The 18,761-nt window shown below is 29.8% G+C and overlaps 3 protein-coding genes across 5 annotated transcripts in view; 1 reads left to right on the top strand and 2 right to left on the bottom strand.

Annotated features, from left to right (window-relative positions):
* Dtn (detonator) overlaps window positions 1-4,876 on the top strand; it is a 72,013-nt gene extending 67,137 nt beyond the window's left edge. The window contains exons 15-21 of one of the 2 annotated variants that reach the window (XM_026639158.2): window positions 380-713; window positions 836-941; window positions 1,129-1,247; window positions 1,527-1,822; window positions 1,899-1,988; window positions 2,127-2,287; window positions 2,814-4,876. In XM_026639158.2, coding sequence (XP_026494943.2) covers window positions 380-713; window positions 836-941; window positions 1,129-1,247; window positions 1,527-1,822; window positions 1,899-1,988; window positions 2,127-2,287; window positions 2,814-2,828 — 1,121 coding nt within the window. In that variant the 3' untranslated portion in view covers window positions 2,829-4,876. Of the gene's footprint in view, window positions 1-379; window positions 714-835; window positions 942-1,128; window positions 1,248-1,526; window positions 1,823-1,898; window positions 1,989-2,126; window positions 2,288-2,813 lie in introns of those variants that run through there. The other variant, XM_064215702.1, reaches the window with a different exon arrangement.
* A 921-nt stretch (window positions 4,877-5,797) lies between these two features.
* On the bottom strand, window positions 5,798-7,626 carry LOC113399862 (large ribosomal subunit protein uL16m). Its single transcript, XM_026639123.2, has 5 exons — window positions 7,503-7,626; window positions 7,344-7,421; window positions 7,022-7,179; window positions 6,412-6,654; window positions 5,798-6,059 (listed from the first exon to the last, which is right to left on the bottom strand). Exons 1-5 carry the CDS (start codon window positions 7,531-7,533, stop codon window positions 5,844-5,846), a joined length of 726 nt encoding a protein of 241 aa, XP_026494908.2. The 5' UTR covers window positions 7,534-7,626; the 3' UTR covers window positions 5,798-5,843.
* Window positions 7,627-11,012: 3,386 nt separating this feature from the next.
* On the bottom strand, window positions 11,013-18,069 carry LOC113399863 (glycolipid transfer protein). 2 transcript variants are annotated; one of them, XM_026639124.2, is made up of 6 exons: window positions 15,674-15,960; window positions 13,809-14,072; window positions 13,673-13,728; window positions 13,309-13,418; window positions 12,921-13,071; window positions 11,013-12,314 (listed from the first exon to the last, which is right to left on the bottom strand). In XM_026639124.2, exons 2-6 carry the CDS (start codon window positions 13,933-13,935, stop codon window positions 12,150-12,152), a joined length of 609 nt encoding a protein of 202 aa, XP_026494909.2. In that variant the 5' UTR covers window positions 13,936-14,072; window positions 15,674-15,960; the 3' UTR covers window positions 11,013-12,149. The 2 variants fall into 2 exon arrangements, 1 of the variants encoding a protein (XP_026494909.2); XR_010309213.1 differs by lacking the exons at window positions 11,013-12,314; window positions 12,921-13,071; window positions 13,309-13,418; window positions 13,673-13,728 and adding an exon at window positions 17,917-18,069 and having other exon boundaries at window positions 13,841-14,072; window positions 15,674-17,598.
* Between the last annotated feature and the right edge of the window lie 692 nt (window positions 18,070-18,761).

Here is an 18,761-nt window from a genome sequence, read left to right on the forward strand (position 1 = left end):
TAAGATATATACCATTTTATACTGTTTACCTAGTACTTCTGTCTTTCGACTTAAAGGCCGAATTGTATTCGTGTATTTAAAACTAAAACAAGATGCCATCTTAGATTACAAAGGTGACGGTGCATCGACGATAATAAAAATAGTTTTTTACTTTACAGTATCGATGTCTTTGACGGTTACTCCCTCTCCATTAGGTGGGCTAGTTTTCGCCTGCCTTTCTGAAAAAAAAAGCAAATATATTTTTGCAATTAAGCTTTGTTTTGTAATGTGCAATCGCACGTATTATTCATCATAATTTTTCTGATTATATTTTATTTATAATATTCACAGCTCAATTTACATCTGATTGTCTTTATGACGTCTTACTTGATCATTTAAGGGATGAAAGTAATTTCCATTAAAGGTCGAGCGACTATCGAAAGAAATGGAAACCGTCAACCCGCCAATGTTGATCGTAATTCGACGCATCTCATCGAGAAAGGCAACAATAATCGAGAGATGAGAATCACAGCCAACCCCCTCAACTACAACTACGTAGATCCGGATGACGCGATACGCGAAAATGGAAACGTCATGGTGACAAGCTTCGACAACCCCAATTCGATCGAGCTGCCGTCGCAAAGCGAGAGACGCGACCGAGTCATCGACTCCACGACGTACTGCAAGAAACCTTCACGACACAATCGTCAAAACTCCGGAGACGGTCATTGGCAGTAAGATTATCATTGTCATCATTAGTTGCATCTTTCACAACAGCCATACGAACATTGAAATATTATTGAAACTAGTATATATTATGTTTTAGTCTTATTTACGTTTTTTTTTTTAAATTCAGGATGGATACAAGCACCGAAGATGACTACCGACCCCCCGTTCCTCCCCACAGGAACTCTTCGACGCCACAACCTCAAGTCCCAGTGCCACCTCGAAATTCCAACAAAGTAAATATTATCTGTACTTGTACATGTATACTGTGCTGTATTATTATCCGATTTTTAAGTATTGAATGAATTTAAATTGGAAATAGCTTTACATTTACGTTAATCTTATAAAATGATGGAATAAAAAGCTTGTAAAAATCTGTGATGAAATAATATATTCAACGATTCAAAAATAATATTTTTACAGATTTTGTCAGATACCGTCATGCCACCGACTCGCCGAAGCCATTCCAGAAATCACCACAAGAAACACGACCGCGATTATGATTCCAAACGCTCTCCGGAAAATGGCCGACGCTCAGACCGGTAATATATTATTTATTAATTTTGTCACACTATTATATCTCATTTTTTATTAAGGATATCAGAAAACTTATTTGGGTGTTTTAAACCAGAAGTAGGGTTTTATACTGACTCACCCTCTTCCAAATTTTTTTGGGACATTTTTGGTCCTGTTTGATTGGAGAGTGAGCCGTATATCTGGCTTACACTTCTTGCAGTGTTATATAAACGAGAATGGCCACACATTTCAATTGAATCATTGTTTTAAAAGTTTAAATTAATCTTGTGTATTGTATTTTACAGAATTATTGATTTAAATAGAATGGATGCTCCGTATATGTCAAGCCGAGATATTAAAGATCAATACAAACGCGACTCATACCCCCTGCAATTACGAAACGATTTTGACGATAACCCTGTAGAAAAACTTACTAACAAAGACGACTGCGCTAAGCTATTCGAATTCGATAATGACGCTCCACTCATTATGGAAAATAAAGATTATAGAGAGATCGTGGGACTCAACAGAGGAACGGATGATTCCCGACGTACTTTTGTAAAACCAGAAAGCCCCGACTATATGCATGACTCTGGAATTGGTAAATTTATTTTACCGACTTTCTTTTTAATTCGTCGCAATTTTCAGTATGATAAATAAAATAAATATTTTTTCAGGCCTACCGGAAGTACAAATGAGACATAAGTCAAAGAACAAGGAATCGAATGCTAAATCTGACTTCGTCGAACCAACAAGCCAGACTAAAGGTAAAAAAATCGTCAATTAATTACCAAAAGAAAAAAATAACGATTTAAAAAATAAGTAAATAGTTTCGAAAAATGATTTAATTCATTGACGCATTATTTTGACATATAATTAATATAATATATCGTGTCATTAACCAGGAGGCAGTTCCCCGGAAGTGAAGCGCGCTACTATAGTGGGGAACCCCATGTACTCTCGCGGAGAAGACGAGCTGCGAGCCGACGCTCCCGTGGAGTCCCTCGGTCTGGACGACCTGCACATGGACTACGATCAGATCATGCACTATTTCCACAACCTCAAGGTATAAATGCCACCCACCGTCCCACATGCTTCTAGCGTAGCGTTGCTGTGTCGCTTGCATCGATACGTGCTCGAGCACCGACCACGGCGCGAACTTATCATATCCTTTGTCGTAATTCGATGTTCGATGTACTCTCTTATGAATGATAGAGCCTGAATTTTGATGCATTTAATATGATATTTAGGATAGTATTTTATATAAATACGTTTTATACAATTATTATATAATATATACCTAAAGTCATGCAGTATTATAGTTATATAGGTAGGTATACCTATTAATCATCCTATTATACTTCTCGAACAGTCTAGAGCGACTCTCGAAGACATGCAACGCCTAAAGACACAATTCACTTACGCGTTTTTTACTTAACATCATTTATATTTTTTTCATCTAGTAGAAAGCTAGCAAGCATATCTTTCTCACTAGTTTTTTTAGATCGAATAGATTTTCACAACATATTCTCACTACGTTTTAAAAATTCAGCTTAAAATCTGACTTATGTCTATTTTGAAATCTTTCGCAGGAATCAAACGCCTGAGTAGAGCAGATCATTGCAAAGATCCGGCAGATATTGTCTACGTTTAAATATCAGCATATCATCAAAGCTCCTCCAATCGACGTATTCAATGCCCCCACCGGCTCAGCCGGGGCAGCCGGGCTCGAGGATAGTACTGTTGACGCTCCTAACAACGAATCGCACGCAACTGTTGATGCGCACATTTACGAAAACGTTTATAACGGTAATAATGTCGCACCAACTAAAATGCTATGCGACTCGATTGCTCATAAAAACAATTTCATGAAAAGACAATTGAAATTCTTGTTAGAGCATTTGAGCGAATCGTACGAATGAATTCAACGTATTATCCTCCATACAATATGTGTCTAAAAGTGGATCCTTGCAGTGATCGAAAACGAAGTATAAACAATGATGATGTAACTTTTATACTTATTTAGCGTTAAACGTATTTACTCTAGTCATCTACAAAGTTGCACACATTCAAATAACCCTGATTACTGTGTGCATGTAGTTAATTAATACTCATATGTCAATAATATTGTAGATAATAAATTACGCGCGTTGATTTTATATGTAAATTGATATTCTTAGTTACTTCTATTCACGGTCTAATCTATTTATCAGAGCTATATTATACCTACCTATACATAAGTATAAGATTATTTAATCTTCAATATATTATTATTCCAATTAAAACTTAATAACCCTTGCATATTTTATTCTAGATATGTAAATATTTTCCACTAGAGACAGTAAAAACGCTACCTCACTTACATATGTCTTAGCTTAGCCAATATCTGTATCGCAAGCAAATGTACAATTTGGACAAGTATCTATTTTATAATCTTCTTAAAAAAAATACCTTCTCAATGAGCTCCGAAAGTTAATAAAGTTCATTTTTTCTCCTTTCCTTTATAGTCCCATTCAAAAAGATAGGTGTTAAGACTATAAAATGCCAGTGTTTAGAAATAATGGTAGTTTAGTAACGACATAGCATAAGGCAGAACTAGTCAAATAATTTAAAAAAGGGCTAATTATTTGCTCAAAAATATAATACTGTTTAAATAATGACAGATTGTGAATATATTTATTTTTCTTTACGTTCCTTGTAACATACCACCGCTATTTAAAACTGATATCTTAGAGGTTATTTGGCCTAATTTAATATATAATATCAAGTTTGCTGATATGTTACAAAAGCTTTAATTTTTTTCAGTATACAATATAACGGTTCAATAAAAAATGTTTGTAATCAGTAAGATTTAGATTCAATGAAAATATAATTATGTGATATCTGACTGCTACGATTTATTTAATGCAGTCATCTTATTAAATAAAAAAGCCATATCATATGAAATATAGCGCTTGTATTATATAATATCTAATATGTAAACACTATTATTAATTTATTGAAAAATGTACATTGCATTTACTTGTAAGTTAGTTTTTTAGGCTTTGTAAATATTGTTATGACGTTATATAATTTATAGTTACTTGTGGAGATGGAATGGTGGTTATAGTTAATAAATGTGGTAGAGTTGCTTGACATACTATTGACAGAGTAGTTGCACTCAATTATAACGAAATATTTCGTGTCTGTTACATATGTACACTGAATAGTAAATGTTTTCATCTTGTAATTGTATAATTGTGACCCTGGATATTATTAAATAGACGTTTTATCGGCAAATGTAATTATTTATTAGAATGTAAGTTTGGCAGTGGAATTTAATGTCGCTATATAAAATATGTTTTCAGGATATTGAATCTTAACTGTTGGGCTTGATCTAGGAAACTATTTAAAAACTTGGTATTCCATAACATACAATTAGGATGTTGTTTGGCTTTTGTCGTTAGGTTGTACTTTGTAGACGAGTCCAGGAAACTATATACTGCTGTAGTATTTGTTATTGTATCTTTTGTTTTTGTTGAGTTTTGCCGTGTTATATAAAAGAGGAGTTTATAATAATTAATAAATGCTACAAAATTTATACATGTATGCAAACTGAGGCTTGTCACGAAAATCCTTTCATAAGATGTCAAATATAATAAAACATTATTAAATATTTTGATCTTTTATTGTTATCTAGACCTGATCCCATAACCAAATTATCAAGAAAGCCTCCCTGGAATTAATATTGATATAATCCTTTTATTGTCAAATCGAGGTATAACTTACGTGGGCGTTAATTTCATGCACCGTATTAAAAATATCAAGGCGCCAGCTTTCAAGGCCAAATATCAAATATAAAGTTAAAAAAATTCAAAACTTCATAAATTAAATAAGCGCCGTGCCCCTCGTAATTCATAATAAAAATTAAAAATGTAATATGTATATTCAAAAAGTAATCGATATCTACAGGTAAGTTAAGGAAAGTTGAAATAAACCGTAGTTAATTTTTATTGTCGTAGAAGAGAAATCATTTAGTTGGAGGTAGGGCTTTGTGCTGGGTTTGGGTAGGGACTACCCAAATACTCATCGATTATTCTACCGGTGAGCAGTAAAACTTAGTGTTGCTGTGCTTCGGTTTGAAGGGTGAGTTAATCTGTGTATGTACAGGCACAAGGAACATAACATCACAGCTCCCAAGATTGTTGGCGAATTGGTGATGTAAGGAATGATTAAAATTTCTTACGGCGCCATTGTTTATAGGCAATGTTGAGTGTTGAGTGTTTGACCACGTGGCCAATGGGCAATCTGATGGTAAGGGATAAGAGGTAATGACATAACTCACCTTTCCATATGTTTCTTTGACAAGGGACTGAAAATCTTAAACACATGTTTAGCATAACTTAGATAATTATAATTATTATTATGTATTATATATGAGTTGCAATGTGTTATCTAAAGTTTTAAGGATGAAATAATATAAAGTGTGCCACATTGTGATATTTCATTTAATAATAATTTAATCAAAATAATAGAAAACTGATTACTAAACTCTAATTTTGAAGTGTTGTAAAAGGTAAAATAATCACACTCAATCAAATTTAACATCTACTTATTTATTCTATAATATTCAAATATTAAAGTTATACATATTTGCCGTACCATTTATGATCATACTTAGAGATAAACCTATGACAACCTCCCATGTTATTTTGAATAATATATTTTAATGTATATTTATTTTGGTTGTTTTCTTCCTTCCACTTTTCATCTGCCTCCATTTTCTCCATAATGTCTTGAGAAACTGGCACAGCTTGGAAGGGTAATCTCTCAGCCACAATTCTCAACAGATCATGTACCTGAAGAAATTTAGAAATACAGTAAATGAAATTGAAGGAAATAGAAGAAAATTATTTGGAAGATGTCCAACCCTCAGCTAGTAGGACATAATCTTAAGTTGCAACACCATTGGGCACTATCAAATCTCTTAAAACTTTTATTAAGTAACAGTGTTTTAACCAACAGAGCATTTGGAATAAGTTGGCCAAGGATTTTGTGATGTTTAGCTCAATTAAGTATTTCAAGAATAGAGTGGACAATGATGCAAATAAATTAAAGCACAAGTTATATAGAGGTATCAGTGAAAGCTGATTAGTCTATTATGAATAATAATCAATTAAAATAGTTTATACATAACGCATATTCCCTTACCTCTGCATATTCACATTTACCAGCAACTTCAAAAATTATTCTTCCAGCTTTAATTGGAGTGACGTAATGATCAATGGCTCCTTTTCCTCCACCCATACGTTGACCTTGACCCTTTTTAGTTATAGGTTGCCATGGTGGGTCTACTCTCCATATAGCATACATTCTTTTCATATCCAATCTCCTCGCAACTTGGAGACGTGTCATTTCAAAGTGTTCATGACGCATTCTACCTCCGCCAGTGGCCTACAAATATATTGTTAGGTACAAATTGAGATTATTTATATTGTAATGTAATTGAGGGCACAAGTTAGTTTTAGTAAATAAGGAGAAAACTTCTCCTGATGAAAGTACTTTTTTGTCAATATAATTCAAACTTTGGTTAGTTATTTGGGTCAGATGCAATATTAGTGATTCAAAAAAAATTACTTTAGTGAGGTAACCAACCAACATAAAATGTCATTGTATGTAATACTGATATTCACAATTACATATTTATTATTATTTAAGCTGCATTAAACAAAACCAATAGGAAAATTAATATATTAAAGTTATCCAAAGCAGAATTTCTATAGACCTAGAGCAAGAACTAAAATTGTATTAAGCTACTCACCATAACACCATATTGTTTGAGTTGCAAAGTATTATGCAAAGTTTCTGGTCCTCTCATATATCGTAGTCGTTTTTGCATTTTAGGTGGCTTAAGGTTAGAAGGATACAGTGGAACTTTATCATATATTCTGAGTCTTTGACGTTCAGGTAAAACAATATCTGTTTTAAAATAAAATAAAATTTCAGAAAATGCATATAGTTTGAATTAATATAAGAATACCTATTATAGTTAGTATATATACATAGTTGCCTTTAGGGTATTTATCATATAGCTAACAAATTAGTATTAATGTATTTGTATTTTCATATTTCAAAGTTATTACCATCGTAATTTTTTGGTGGCGCAAAGTACTTAATCCCCGAAGTTAGGGTTAATTGTAATTTCTCTGGCCGAAGTATTCCTAGAAAATAAAAATAAGTAAATAAATGACTTAAAACGATTAAATTTTAAACATAATAAATTATGTCTTTAAATTGCATACCTAAGCATATTTTTACTGTATTGGACATCATTCTGGAAATATATCAATATTATTTTGTTCAAAATTTTCTAATATATTTGTTGGTTATATGAACTGGGTTGTCAAAATGACATCTACTTATCAAAATATCAACCTGACTCAAAGATATGTTTATTCTATAAACTTCACAGCATAAACATATTAAATGATAAACTTTACTTTATACTGTAAAATTTTCAATATATGAAAAAATAATAATGTTGGTGTTTTCTTCTCTGTCCTCTATAATTGTTTCTGAATGTAATCACTTTAAAAATGATTGCAACATATTTTGCTATTATTGCAACTCTTGAAATATCTTTTATTAAAGTATAATTATTATTTTACTGAATATAAATAAAAATAAATAATATTAATTAATTTTAAATAAATAATAAACGTGTAACTATGGTTTGGGATAAATGTGGTACACCGTATGGTTAGTAGGTCATATATAAAATTGACAGTTTCAGTTACAACTTTACCGAGCTGCCAGATTGTATAAATGGATACAAAAGTAAATAATGTAGTTACCTTATGTATCCAGTGTTTATAACTGATTATCTTTTATATTTGGATACAAAAATAAAAATTCAAATACAAACTTTACTGGAGTTACAACAAGATATTTCGTAAGTTGCTAGACTTGTCGTTGGAAATTTAATGAAAATAAAACGAGAAATTTCGTCTATAACTTTACTTTACTTTTCAGAAGTTAGCTACTGGCAGCCCTGAAGTTTGCAGTAAGTAAGTAGGTATTAAGTATATCAAATTGACAAGACAGTGAAAACGCGGCTTTTTTAAATATAACTTCATAAAAGAAGCAATTATAACATTTTTTATATTCAGTTGATAGAATATTACACCCTTTTTACAAGTAATAGTATTTATAGTTATATTGATTCATGAGTATGAATATTATTCTTGTAAGAATTAAATATGGATATAAACATTGACTTTAAGTACACAATACCCATTGCCATGACAACAAAATTAATACAAATATTGAATCGTATATACCTTTAAAAATCCTGTTATTTTAAAATATTAAATGGATTATGCAAATATGTTACGTTTACAAAAATGTTTATTTATTAATTTATATCTTTATTTCACTTGGGTTCTAGTTAATGGGTATTTCCTGTATACGAAGGTGAGTATTGACTTTCGTAGTAATAGGTTAAAGGTATAAATTATTTATACAGGTACGCGAATGTAATTTAATTAAAGTTATATTTTATATAACGTATACAGTATGTAAAATATCATTAACGTATATCTGATACCCAATTTAATTGAATCGACAGAATAATACTATTAAACAGGTCACTGTTAAATCATGCTGAACGAATGCGCGAGTACCCAATGTTTTTTATCTATTAAATACGTAACGAACCAAAACAAAATAGGTAGGTAATTGGGTTTTCTATATAAAGATTATCATTAAAAGCCTTGGTACTGCACCTGAACTCTTTCTGGTCGTGTCAGATTTGCAGTTTCATAAGATTATGGGAATGAGGCAATAGATAGTGCTCCTGTATTTTTGCATACACTTGTGTACTATAATATGCGTAGTTGGCTGGTCCCCTTGAGATTGGCAGCCGAAACTGATATCGATCAGGTCGACATAATGTTACAAATAGCAAGAGGGCAGTTAGTACAAACCTAACATATTAACTGAATAATTTACAACTTGTTTTAAATTCTAGATAATATATTTTGGTAATAAACATATTAAAAAAAACAACCGAGATGCGCTATTATCATATTTTGTTCACCAAGTTTCTATGTCTACCTACTGTTCCAGTGAAAAGTTCATTTCCGTCACGACCTTAGCAAATTGCTAATAGCAATTAATTTTTAACTCCTATCCTATTTCTATTTATTCCACACCACAGCATATATTTTTTTACTACTACTATGTAATAGGAATTATGATTTTAAGTCCGAAGCTTAATATCTAATCTTAAAAAAAAAATCAAGATATATAAATTTAAAAAAAAATGTCATGTTTAAATTATATAAATGTAATGTAAATTATTTAAGGTTCAATCATTGCCAACAACATTATGTTGTTTCCATCTTTAAAAACGTATAACTTATTATGTTTATCCACTTATAATAACTAGTTGTTCATTTTAAGTGTGTAGTGATAAGATGATGTGTAACAATTTCAATACATAAATCAACGGCTATTAAGTAGTAATATATTATGTATATTAAACAACCGCTGTTTATATTATTTATGTTAAATTTTAGATTGAAAGGCTGGGACATCTTTCAAAATACTTATCAGTTACAGTATTTATATTGTTAACTGTATTAGAAATTATACGACTCTACCTTGGTAATTATGGAAATTTATCCTGCAGAGTGAGTATTTACTTAAGTACCTACTTGTGTTAATATTATTTTTTAATTCTCGTTTGTAATTACGTTACATTAATTACAAACGCTTAGATTTATTAATACTAACAATGTGTTATGGCCTAAATTTTGCCTCGAATATTATTAAAATATTTTGATATTGACTCTTGAATCATTTTATGCTAATATTATCTCTTAATAAAAATATGTTTATATTTAAAAAAGTCTAATTTTTATTGAATATTTTCTTTATTCAAGAGAAATTGATGGTTTGGATAGACCAAAACTTAACTTTGCTATGCGGTACCTACATCTGAAATCGTTTAGTTAGTAACATACATACCTATGTACCTACGTATGTTGTGTTGGTTTTATTTATGATGTTTTTTTTATTATATTTTCAGGTTCCAGAGCTGGGGGGCTTCTTGATGTTAACAGTATTGATGCAAATGCCTCTTGTTTCTTTTTTCTTATTTAATTCATATTTAGATAGCACTCCACTTGAACTTATTTTACATGCTGGACTGTGGGGCATCATAATCATAGAAACAGTATACAGTTTTTTGGCTTTAAAACAAGCGTCTTCCGTGGCAAAAACAATATATTTGTCTCACTCCAAAGATATAAGTGTAAATTAAGGTTTTTTTTTTCAGTAGTATGCACTTGTTCAGTCTTTCTATAGTAGGTACTACGTAACGTTTGAGGTTACTAGGAATTACGTTCGCTTACTTCTAAAAAAACTTAGAATTTTGATGTATTTGATAAAATAATCGAAATGGACAATCGACGACTGCATACATAAATTAATTCATTAAAATTATTGAGTTGCAATTCAAAATTACAACTATTGAGTTTATTAAAATAAAAAAGAAACTTAAAATAGCTAGCACGATCTGTTACACAAACCAATTATCAAAATAAATTTTTCCATTTATACTTTGAAATTTGGACCTGATTTTAAAAGATATGACAAGATATTTAAATGCGCTTAAGGAAAAAGGGGGAAGGGCATGTGCTGTAAGATGAATTACGACAGTACAAGCTGATAGATCGCTTGGATCGAGATAGATTGTATTACAATATCGATAATATGGGGTATTTGATAGCGAATAAAAAAATAAAACCATTTTAAAGATTTTTATTAAAGCTTTTCACATTGGTAAAATCAATATAATGTTAATACATACATGGCTACACTTTTTTTTATCTGTGTAAATTGAATATGCAATAATTTTTTGACTTGAATTTTTTTTTTACTTTCTATAATTTAAAAATATGGTCATTTTATATGATGATACAAAAATATTTGATTATTGATAATTTTTTAAACGAAATAAAAGCATTTCATATTTATAAATGTACTACTAACACCATTATAAAATAATAATTTATCATAGGACTGCTGGTGTTCAGGACCCGAGAGAAATAAATTTGACAGCACCAAAATATCTATTGCCAACTCTCACTTAATATATATAATAATACTTTAAGTATTAAAATACTATGTACCTACTCTTAATAAGTATAACTTTCCATTTCATCCCACACATGTTAATATTATCGATGTTGTACATCATACAAAATTGTCTTTGACTTGGTATGTCAGAAAAAAAAGTAAGTATAAAATTAGTAATTTACCACTATCCCAATAGTTGTAGTATTTATACTTTAAGGCATTTTTATTTAATCCGACAATTTGCATTCGGTGCTTTAATTTTGTTCGTTAGCAAATATTATTATAATATGGATACTTATTTTAATAAATTAAATAAACACTCGTCATGGATCTGTCAATATAGGCTAAGCTTTGCTAACAAATGACCACTTATTCTACTTAATAAGGTCATTTACCTTCAATACATATTTTAGTTTGTAATGAATACATACAATATATTAATTACATTTTTTTCATTCAGTTACTTTTACTGCTTCTTACCAAGAATCTTAATTTATTTTCACTCCTTAAATTACATTATTTGTCAATATCTACACTACAACAATACTGATATTGTAAATATGTATATTTATTGTGGGTACATATTCATGAGTTTCATTTTACACTGATATAAAAAATGTTAAAAAACAATCAACTTTGGTATAACCTGTGTTAAAGGTTTAGAATATACTACTAACAAATTAAAAAAAAAACAAAGTATTTACTAAAAAATCTTAGCCTCATTATTTTTTGTACATGATTGTTAATATTTAAAAAAATTAATAAATTGTACTATAAAATTTGATTACAGAATAAAATCACTTTGATTATACAAACATATTTTGATCTTTAAAGAAAGTATCAATTTTCGATCTAACAATGTGTAATGTTTTATTAAAAGATGTAAGTCTCGTCTCAAAACCACTGATATCATGTTCAACTTCTAATGATTTCAAGATTTGCGGGAGAGTTGGTGACATTTTGCAGATGAGCTGAAATGCAAATGTTAAAATACATACTTAAATATGTAATAAAGGTTGAATTAACTGTTATCAGTTATAGACATTCCATTTATGTTTTTCATTTCACTTAATTGATGACAAGATATATTCAAATAGAAAAAAAATCTCAGAGAGGTGAAATATTGAAACTGTCTTAAATTTTTTAATCACAATAGCTATACTGTAAAGTTACTGTATAGCTAATGTGAATACAACAAATGCAGTTAACTGAGTATTCATAATTATTTAAGAATCAAAATAATTTGTTCTGTGGAAATTAATATTAACAGAACTATATTGAAAGAAATTAACTATTAATTTTATCAGGAATTCCTCTTAAAGCAGACTGCTAATAAAATGCACAAATTATGCTGTAGTAATATGTTAATTAGTAAATCTTTTTGAAATGTATGATAATATAATTGTATATTGTCTGTAGAAATGCAACGATTATATATTTTGTGTTTTTATAATTGAAATTTGTGTAATTTTACTAAACTTTAGGGAGTGATTAGAGATAATCACTTCTATTATAAGAATTGGATTGCACTGCAAACAAAGTTAAAACTATTAATATAAATTTTATTTTATACTCACTGCAAAAAGTTGTTGAGAAACCCAGTTGTGATATTTCTTGACCGAGCCTTCATATGCAATAGTATATATATTTTTCATATTTACATCATAATTGTTTGATTGTAAGCATACTATTATTTCTTGAAATAGCAATTCAAAGAAAAGCAATGCTCTGGAATTATAAAAATATATTAAAACTAGGTAAATTAAAATTATTGTTTTGAAGTCATAATAAAGTCCTACCATGCCACCTCATATACTAAGCTTGCAGTGTTGTGAACAATGTATGTATATACAAATTAATTAATACAATTATTTAACTGAACTTTATTATTTTCTTTAATAATTATAATAAATCTAACTATGATGACTATTAATTAAGGCAGTCAATTATACAATATGTGTTCACCTGTTCAGCCACAAAACACCTTCAGCAGATTTAGATTCACCCTTAGAATGTTCTTTAGCCATCAATTCCAGTAAACATGAATCTTCACTGTATTCATATTTTTTAATTTTCTAAAAAAATACATTATAATCAAAGTATATTAAAAAGCTAAGTGGTAATATTAAATCAGAACATAGCAAAATAAAACAGGGTCCTACAAATAATCAGAATATCACAAAGGGTAAAGTTATTTAAATTATAGTTCCTTTTAATTTCTAACTTTTTCCTCAATACAATTTTTACCCAGCCATCAGAGATTTAAAGTCTAAGCTTATATTTCAATATCTGAGATTTTGATAATTGGAGGCCCATTTAATATACTTACCTCAACATTTCCTTCCATATCATATTTAATTGGTGCAAATACTTTTCCAAGACGATCTGTAATTAAAATAATAATTTACAATTTTTAAACATTTCAAAATCATGCTGATTTATTAATCATCAGTCAATGTACATACCTACTAATGTAATTAAATTTTTGACTGCTTCTAGAAATTCTATAACATTTATTTTTCCATTAACGTAGGAAAATGGTATCAAGTCTTGAGAGTTAGAATTTTTAGTAGCTGTAGAAGTACTATCCATTTTGTCTCAACACTTCTTACACAAAAGTCAGTAATATATGAATTATAAGATAACATGAAGCTAAATTATCGATTCTTATCATCAATCATGAGTGTATTCTTATCATTCGATAGGCAATGCAGAAAATATGTAGTAATCTGAAAATGTACGGAATAACATTATTTTGGAATAGGTTTAATAACATTATTAACAATATATTTAAGTTGAAAATATATAAAATTTTTGTTTCACATTGTCAAATAATAAAATAAATTTATAATATATAAATCCAAAGAAACTTGCAAAAAAGTAAACAAAACTGTGACAGAAGTCTTAAGAAACGTCAAAAATATAATTTGTTTTTGACATTGTAACATTTTTAATTATATAGGTCATATGAAGGAGGCTATGGAGCTCCGTAACTTTATCCGAAACTCTAGTATATTCGAAATATAGATCGTACAGAAGAATAGAAACCCCATAAAAATACCACCAAACCACATAATACAATTTTCTAAATAATCTAATATTCGTAACTGAAACTATGCGAAACAATCAGTTAATTATTTCGTATCAGTTAACAATTCCTAATTAATAAGTAACTAAATAATTTCGTAGCTGTTACCGTATCTGCAAACATAAATAACCGATAAAATATTTATATTATATCCGTATAAATAAAATATTCTGATAAAATATAATCCCGTAAAATTTAAGTATTTTATAATTTTTACTTCGGTGATTTAATGTATAAAGTGTTTCATTAAATTATGATATTAATAAGCTATACATCAAAAATTAATTGGGAATAATAATTTACGATTTCTCCAGCTAGCTTTATCCAGATTCAAATTATTGCTATTTTAAAAGATGTGCGAGTAATTAAAAATTTTAAATGTTTTTTATTAACATATATAATTTAAACAACAATTAAGTTAACAGTATAAATCAAAAAAATGTATTATTTTTGTAATTGGCTAGGATTTATTTATTTATTTCGGTTTAATTGTAAAAGGGTAAATCCACACTAGCAATATATTATATAAGTAACATGTAACTATTTTATTTTAATGGATTTTATGATATGTATATAATATTTATATAAAATATAATATAAAATTGATGAAGTAGAATAAAGGCTATAAAGCAATGATTCCGATTTTATTTAATATGAGCTTAATGTATTTTTTTATCGCAGGGCTACGATTTTTTAAAATATTTTTGAATAACAACTCAATAGGTGTTTGAAATATACATTTATACAGCGATTATCTGTAGGAATTATGTAAAATAAACTTATATAAATTAAATTTATAAAACTGTTATGAATCCATAATCCTGACTAAGAACGAGAGTATTCATTTTATTTATTAATTTCACGTCATTTTATGATGATTATCTACACACATAATTGGTCTTTGTACTGCAATTCATTTTGAATATTATGTTCAGCAGTTATTTTTTAAAATTTAATATTAATTGGTGTAGGTAGATAATATAAATATCGCACATTATTGTTCATTAAATTCAATATCTTTTTAGAAAATCTGTCCCAACATAATTTTATTTTTAATTTAAATTGTAAAATATACCTTTTTAATATATTCATCATATTTATTGTTAATATACACTTTATGTTAATTTTAGATTAACGGCTATAAATACCAATTTTAATGACATTATAATAAAAATGTACCAAAGAATAAATAGTAACCAAAATACCTATACAGTGCGTCCCTCTTAATATATTAATATGTACCTTTTATAATGATGTTTGCAGAAATATCCGTTTTTAAATAATTGTTAGTAAAGTCCATCACAAATATTCTACCAGACATGTGGTTGAATCAGTCTTTTAACTATTACAGCATGTAATTAGTTTTAAAAACACCAAGTTTTGTTTTGAATCACTTTAGCACATTTATTTTTAATAGAAGAATAATTTAAGAAAAAAAAAATAAACACTTTAAAATCGACGACACTAAATGTCTTTCAGTAAGTTAATGTCTTAGTATATTTCACTGTAAAGTTTCAATAGGAGAATGTTTGTTTTAATACATTTCCTAGGTCGTCTTCAACCACAATAGTTAGTACTTTAGTTTTTGGTGAAAAGGTAAACGGTACTAAAAATCGCTTTTCTGGTAATAGATTTGTGAATTCATATGAATCTAAAACCATACCGTTTGAATCATCCCTTACTTCAACTATGCGTATTCCAGCTGTTGATATTATCATCATTTTATTTTTATCAAATTTTAAATATCTTGTTATAGCTTGTCTCTCTCTTCCATATTCATTATTGAACCAACGATGGTAAGACAAAAGAACTGCACAATTTCTTGTCCAAAATGTTGAATCATTCCCATTGGTCCGGTTAAGATTTTTTTTAGATTCGGAAAGTCTGTTTGTAATAGTCGAATAAACACTTGATGGCCTTGTTATTGGAGTAACGTTTGGACTTCGCCTTACAATATCTGATTTTGACATTGAAGCAAAATTACCTAATGTAGTTTTACTTCGTGGGCCTAAGACTCTTAATGGTTCAGCCACGTTCATCGTTACACTGATATTACGTTGAAGAGAAACTGTAGAATGTTGAACTGGCTTACCATTATAGTTATTCATATTATCTTTGAGTAGAGTTGATTTTCTCTCCCCAACAAGAAACACGCGATCAATATTATCGAAGCCTCGACCCATAATACCATCTTTTGTATGGCCAAGATCAAATGTGTGTCCAAGTTCATGCAATACAGAACCTAAAGTTGTTGCATAGCATCCTCCTAATGTTCCTCTGTAGCCACTATCATCCATGAAACGCCGTGAATTAACAGGAGAAGCGTCTACAAGTCTTGGGACTATTTCTTCCACAGATGTAGGCCAAGTATACAAACAAGCGGTGCCGAACAATGCTAAACCACCACCGCCTAAAGCTGCATATGCTTCAGTCAAAGAAACTATTTCGTCGTGTGTCATTTGTTTATCTATGTCTGTACCTTTATATCTAGTGCACGAGATAAACCCAAGAAACTTTCTTTCATTACTTCCTAAATCGGAAAGCATTAATTCTCTTCCAAATTGTGACCACAGTTCTCCCTGTCTCATTTTTCTTGCTTTGTTTACATTTAGATTACTTCTAAATACAATGCATTCTGGTTTTCTTGGATTAACTTCATGTTCAAGTTGAAATGTTTTTCTTCCATACCCACTTTCGTAAAGTTTCTCAGCTGTAATAGACTGGATTAATTTAGCTCCTATGGATATACGGGAGCACGCGCTTTCTATAGAATTGTCGATTTCAGAAGGACTTTGAAAACATCCATCATGACCTTGACAGATTATATACACTGGCGTTACTTTAAGATTAGTTCTCCTGGGTTCATATCCTAAAAATAATGTTTTTCTTTGTTCAACATATTTCAAATTAATAACATTTTCACCACGCTTTAGTTCGATTATTACTTTAAATTCTCTATTGTAAACCTCCCAAAGCGAATCACACTCATTTCCGTTATTGGAAACGGTACATTTAATTCTTTCATTGTTATTACAAGCTCCTGTGGTTATCAACCCCTTAATTAAAACAAGAGAATAGTTTACTGTCTCTCCATTTTGAAAGTTTGTAACAAATATAGCCGAGTCTTGTTCGTTTTTATTTTCTTCATTTGTTCGGTTGTCCATTACCTGAAATTTTCATAAATTACATATATTTCACACTAATATATACCAGTAATATACCAGTGTAGGTTGTTTTTGGTTTATTGACCTTGATATTATTTCGTCCTAGAGCTGGCTTCTCAATATCTCTCATCATATAATTAGGTTAAACATTTAATATTGTGATCTTTTAGTTTGACGACGACTCCTAAACACATTTAAAAGTATATGCTTCTATTATTATTTTATTGACTCGTGTGCATGTTTATTTGTACTTGTCATATTTCATTTATAAAAAAATTGTACTAAGGTAAATGAATAGTTTCGCACTGAACAGTGACTCACCATGATGCGGTTAACGTGGAGCGCGCAGAACCGGCGCGGCGGGAGGACTGCGGGTGCGGGCGGTGCGGCGAGACGGCGGAACGGCAGCTACTCGCCAGTGTGCAGCGTCGAATCTCCTCACTTCCTTCTGAGCCGATTGAACGGTTTGTTAGAGTGCGCATGCCCAACGATGCAGACCGACGCTTTGTAACGATTGCGATGCCCGCCGGAGGTATAGACTTGCTGTCTCCGGTGCCAAGAGGGAAATTTAAACGATGCGATGCAGCAAATACAAACATGAATGCGTCACTACCGTTAATAATGTACTTCTTTGTTTGCTACGTATTTACGTCCAATGCAAGGATTTTCATTGAATCATGAAATTGTTAACGTTATGAAACTGTTTATATATTGAGAGGAATGACTGTGTCTCGCAATTAATCTTCTGAGACCTTTCAATAAGTGATCTGCGATCAGAAAAAACCAATGTAATTGGGACTACTGAATTAGTCACAGACTTTTTTATTTTAGTTTAAAACGTATGGTAAACATTTGGATGATTCGATACCATTAGTCATTAAAAGAACATATTTTTTCGAATGCGCCTGTTGAATTCTTGGCTGTAAAGTTTTTTTTCGTGGATACAGTAGTGAGAATCTGACAGGCTTGTTTAATTATATTTTATAACTATCGTGTATGTTTTTGTTACATTATCATGCATTACGTAGATTATAAAAATACATTATAAATAAGTTTTTGTCAATTTTTTTTTTTCATTAGTGAGGAATAAGTTTCTGTAAAACTATTTAAGTATTTTATTTTCACGCTGTTACCATGGAAATGTTTTTTTTTATGTAAACACATCA

Source organism: Vanessa tameamea, chromosome 8, assembly GCF_037043105.1.
Source record: "Vanessa tameamea isolate UH-Manoa-2023 chromosome 8, ilVanTame1 primary haplotype, whole genome shotgun sequence".
NCBI classification, from domain to species: Eukaryota; Metazoa; Arthropoda; class Insecta; order Lepidoptera; family Nymphalidae; genus Vanessa; species Vanessa tameamea.